At 46.6% G+C, this 5,501-nt stretch overlaps 1 protein-coding gene across 1 annotated transcript; it reads left to right on the top strand.

Moving 5' to 3' along the window:
• Window positions 1-319: 319 nt before the first annotated feature.
• Window positions 320-1,150, top strand: LOC141828598 (pathogenesis-related genes transcriptional activator PTI6-like). The gene has a single exon (XM_074716051.1). It carries the CDS (start codon window positions 320-322, stop codon window positions 1,148-1,150), a length of 831 nt encoding a protein of 276 aa, XP_074572152.1.
• The last annotated feature ends 4,351 nt before the right edge of the window (window positions 1,151-5,501 follow it).

The following is a 5,501-nucleotide window of genomic DNA, read 5'->3' as shown; positions in this document are numbered from 1 at the left end:
TCCTTTCCGCGAAAGTTCGCATCTTTTCCTTTCCATCCTCCTCCCTCTTACATTCCGCCAGTCGAAGATTCCCTTCCCTTCACTCTGGTAGCCGACCGTACTTAAGGTTTTTACCTTTGTTTACTGTTCTGGTTCTGTGTTTTCTCACTTTGACGATATCTTTATCCCTTTATTCCCCTGTGAAAACTAGGCGGAATCGCCTCTTTAATAGTAGCGCTGCTTTGTTCCTCGTTAAAGATTTCGCCTTGGCGGCTTCTTGTTAAGGTTTCGCCACCCTGCTTTGGTCTGCACTGCGGAAAGGGGAAACAGAGGACTGGTCATGAAGAAAGTTCGCACGTTGCGAATCTTTTGGACCGACCAAGACGCCACGGACTCCTCCGGCGATGAAGCGCAGTGTGGCTTCTCTGCTGGCCGTTGGGTTTTGAAGGAGGTCGCTTTTGAGTACTGCCAGGAAGCGGAGAGGAAGAAGGGAGGAAGAAGGAGGAGGAAGCGGGTTGGTGATGAGCGTCGCAAGACTGGAGGCGGGAGCACCAAGTTCCGAGGCGTGCGGCGGCGGCCGTGGGGGAAGTACGCAGCGGAGATCCGAGACCCATCGCGCGGCGTCCGAGTGTGGCTCGGCACCTTCGACACCGCCGAGGAGGCGGCCTTGGTCTACGACTCCGCCGCGATACAACTCCGCGGCCCCGGCGCCTCCACTAACTTCTCCTCTTCATCCACCGCTGCCGCCGCGGCGCGTCCTGCTGCCCGAGAGGAGACCAATATTCCCACCTCCGCCTTCACCGCCTACGACTCCGGCGACGACTCCCACGTCCTCTCCTCCCCGACCTCCGTTCTCCGTCCATTCCCCTCCTGCTCCGACAAAGAAACCCCCGCAGAAGACCACGGTTTCTTTCCGCCGGAGTTCTCACCGGCGGAGCTCCTACCAATACCATTGGACGACGTGCCGTTATATAACGATTTATCAGGTTCAACGCTATGGGAGTCTACTCAGCCGAGCCTCTTCGAGGATGATACAACGACGGCATGGCTTTCACTCTCCGCGCCGGCGCAGTACTTCTCGGCGAACCATGCGCCGGCGTGGGAAGAAAACGATTACTTCCACGATATCGGCGATCTCTTCCCGCTCGAACCGCTACCCGCTATATTCTAAATTAAATTCTTCGTAACTCCGCTATTTGAGCCGTTTTTTTGTTAGAGGCGGCCGTTATTAAATTTGTTGCGTTGTGGTTTGTCGTCATGCTTATCGTATCGGTTATTTTGTTTAATCATAGTCAAAGTTTTTAATTTTTTAATTTTTAAAATTAATTTTACTTTTTATTGATGAAAATTTGTAGTAGTAATTGGAGTGAGTGAGGATGCGTGATATTGTTTGCAGAATTGCAGGTGCATCACTCGATGTGCGTGATATGATATTAAAATATCGGGAATGGTAACATACAATTTTTTTTCGGAGTTTTTTAATGTTACGAAACCTCCCGTTACATTCTCCTTGTCACATCGCGATCCTTCTCGATCATTCCAACAGCGGCTTCGACGAGGCGAGGCGGCGTCGAGCGACCACCTCGGGTCCTGCATTCTCCTGCGCTTCCAACAAAAGAGGAGCGAAACCGAACCGCGAAGAGGAGCTGCTTCCTCTCCCCCGTCTCCCCCACGGCGTTCCGCGCCACATCGAGATCGGCACGATCGCGTCACTTCATCCTGCTCCCCCTCCCGATCTGCACTTCTCCGGCCGCTGATCCAGCAGTTTGGATCTTTCCTGGCCAGATCAGGTGAGTTGGATCGACTGCATTCTTCATCGATTCAGGATTTCGCGTTGCATCGCCGTTTCTAGATCCTATTCGGTTTAAAATCGAGTGCGTGGTTTAATTGAGATAGGAGTTGTTCTGATCTATTATTTAATATGTTGCTTTGATTCCATTTCTTGATCCTTTTCTGTTCTCAAGCGTGAAATGGTTTTTAGATTTATACTGAGGCAACCGATGACGAATCCACCGGATGTGACGTCTTGTTTTGCTTCGCAATTGTTCTATGAATCTAAGAAACTGAGGGCATTTTCCATGGTTGTCCAGCACTTGGAGTTGGCACTGTAACAATGTGAGGTCATGGGTCGCAAATGCTCCATGATCGAGGTGCACAAGTATAAGACATTAGCTATCCAGAGCGTTTCTGTAAAATTACAGTTGGGCTATATTTTTGTAACTTAGAAACCACATACCTAGAAGAAAAAGGAATATCCGTAAGAACTGAGAACAAGAAAATGGCATTAATTGAAGCTACATGTTGGAGCATTCTGATTACATTGTTTACTGAATTGCTGCTACTAGGCAAACTTTCATCAAGTTGGAGGCATTAGGGATAAAGAGATATCTAAGAAAATCCTAGCTGACAAAGTTAAAAATAGTTTATCAGATTTGAATATTGTCAACGATATAGCCTTTTACACACTTGGATAGAGAGATACGATCCATGCAGTTGAATCCAAATAGTTGGGATTACATGGCTTGATGTTGGCAAAAGTCTCAATAATACATTTATATACATAGTTCTTGGTGATCCGGTGGCTGCTCGGGAGGATGCAAACTGATATTATATCGTCGAGGTTAGTGTTCAACACTATCTCCGTAAAATGATATTGCTCCGCTACAGGTACTTACGGATAGCAGCAATTCGTTCCTAAGATACAACGACGACGTCTTGCAATAGTAACACTTCAAATTCCGAGACCAGCGAATCTTTTCGTAGGCTTTTTGGACTCCAGCATCTGGAGGGATCTATTATACAAAGGAAAAAGTTAGAATACCCTTTGGTGAGTGGCTGCGACCTTTGAGCAGAATCGATCTGGGTCATTCCTTTCAGATAGCCTTTTTAATCTCATCCATCAGATCTAAAGTTGGCAAAAGTCTCAATAATACGTTTATATACATAGTTCCTGTTGATCTGATGGCTGCTCGGGAGGATGCAAACTGTGTAGGATCGAAAACACGCTAGAGGGGGGGGGGGTGAATAGCGTGTTTGCACGCTTTTCGATTTTCCGATAAAACCCGAGTACAAAAACGGAAGCGATTACTTAATAATAGCGAAAGCGATAATTAATTGCACAAAAGTAAATGACTCGGTTTGTTTTTACTTGGTTCACAGCGCAACGCTGCTACTCCAAGGCCCACGGTCCTTGACTGTTTACTTTGGGCAATCCACTAAGATACTTGCCCCTTACGGCAGCAAGTATATCGAAAAAATCCGGTACAATAATCGATTACAAAATGATTGCTGGAATTTAAGTACACTTTTTGTTACCGATTTTTCGATTCCCCGGAGTTGCGACTTCGGCGTCTCGGTGTCCGTTGAAGTAGCTTGAAGCAGGTGCAGCACCGACGTCGAAGACTGGAAGCTCAGAGGTCGCGGGGAAGGCGAATGAGAGTGAGAATGAGTGACTTCTCGGCTCCTGCTCGCGGGTGCCTTATATAGTCGACCTGAGTCGACTCAGATCGCCATCTGGGTCGACTCCAGCTGAGGTGGCAGATCAAACTTTATCTCTGTTAACGTTTATCTCGCCTGGGTCGACTCAGCTTGCATTCTGGGTCGACTCCAGCTTCGTTGGCGGCGGAGACGATCAAATCTTGACTCTGGGTCGACTCTGCAGCGGTGGCGGTAGACTCGATTAACGGTGGCGGCTGAGTCGACTCAAATTGTTATCTGAGTCGACTCAAATTGTTATCTGAGTCGACTCCAGGCCGATTTGGCAGACAACTCGACGCGCAAACCTTGACTTCCGGCTGATTCGGCTGGAGTCGACTCCAAAACCCATCTAGGTCGACTCCAGGTCCGAAAATCAGATTTTCGGCCTGTTTTGGTCGGCTTTTCTTCCTGCACAAAAGTTAGCTTAACATATATAAAAGATATTGAGTCGGTTCGCTGAACCAACTCCGAGTCTTAATTTCGGATCTCCGGTGAGATCCTGGGTTAGACCGGCGCCTACAGTTCCTCGTAGGAACGCGTCTTCACCCACTCCGCTCGGGAGAATTTACCTGATGCCAACCAAGTCCTCCTGACTTGTTGGACTTGTGCTCGGCTCTGTCGTTGCCCCCCAGGACTTTAACTGCAACTGATCCTCCTGATCAGTCCAGGCTTCTGCTGCAACTTGTCCTCCTGACCCAAGTCCAGCCTTCTGCAACTTGGTCCTCCTGACCCAAGTCCAGATCTTGCCTGGTGCACGTTGACTCTGCCAAGTCTTCTTGCCTAGCCACACTAGGACTTTAACCTGTTTTCTGAAAACTCACTTCAAATTGGTTAGTCAAACCACATACTTAACTTGATCCTAGTTCCATAATCAAAACATAGGTTTGACCTGCTAGTGCTTCCTGCACTAACAAACTGATATTATATCGTCGAGGCTAGTGTTCAACACTATCTCTGTAAAATGATATTGCTCCGCTATAGGTGCTTACGGATAGCAGGAAATCGTTTGTATCTGCAATTCGTTCTCAAGATACAACAACGATGTCTCAGAATAGTAGCACTTCAAATTCCGAGACCAGCGAACCTTTTCGTAGGCTTTTTGGACTCCAGCATCTGGATGGATCTATTTATACAAAGGAAAAAGGTGGAATACCCTTTGGTGAGTGGCTGTGACCTTTGGGCAGAATCGATCTGGGTCGTTCGATCTGGAGGGTTGTAACCCTTCAGATAGTCCTTTTAATCTCATCCATCAGATCTGAAGGGTTGTAACTATTCAGATCCTCTTTTTGTTGTCAGCAGTCAGATCTGGATCCAGTGATCCATTCGATCTGTCGTTTCAGATCAAGCCTCATAACCAGCGGTCAGATTGCGACTCTTCGCAATCCAACGATCCAGATCGCATCACATGCGATCCATCATACCTCTTTGATCAACGGTTGTCATCCGTTTGCCTAGTCAGCAATCCAGTCATCTCTCCCTGCCCACGTGGATGACACATAGGCACTGTCACGTCACATGTGAACTTGACGCGTACGTGCGAAGTGCGGCGGCTCACAGGTGCAAGCACCTGCTCGCCCGTGAGAAGAGAGCATATGAGCTTTTATATTAACTCCATTAACACAGCAACATTAATAAGGAAGGGAAGCCCATCGAATTTTTTCGATGTGGGACTATTCCTCATGCACTTTCATATAATTGTTATTCTGGACTGACTTTGAATAATTAATTTCTCATTCACCCTTAATCAGTTTTGAGCAAATTAATAATCTAGATCTATCTACGTGAAACGTAGATTTCGATTTTGAAGTCAATTTTAACTTTCATCGATTCATAGCACCACGATTTTTTCACAAAACCGTATTGGTCCTTTAAAACCCCAATATCCAACAGTTCTCATACTATGTTTTGAAATTTTGTCATAGTTTGTAAACGTGATTTATTTTGTTTCTGCTAATCTTTTCTAATGTAGAAGCATTTCTGTGGAGATGCTAATTGTTATTTGGAGATTTAGAAACCAATGAAGTAACAAGCGCACATAATGGGAA

The sequence above is a fragment of the Curcuma longa genome, chromosome 4, assembly GCF_044706935.1.
Source record: "Curcuma longa cultivar G26 ecotype Majalengka, Jawa Barat chromosome 4, ITB_CL_G26_1.1, whole genome shotgun sequence".
In the NCBI taxonomy this organism is placed as follows: domain Eukaryota; kingdom Viridiplantae; phylum Streptophyta; class Magnoliopsida; order Zingiberales; family Zingiberaceae; genus Curcuma; species Curcuma longa.
The sequence above is the reverse complement of the archived record's forward strand: the minus strand, read 5'-3'. Positions and strand labels throughout refer to the sequence as shown.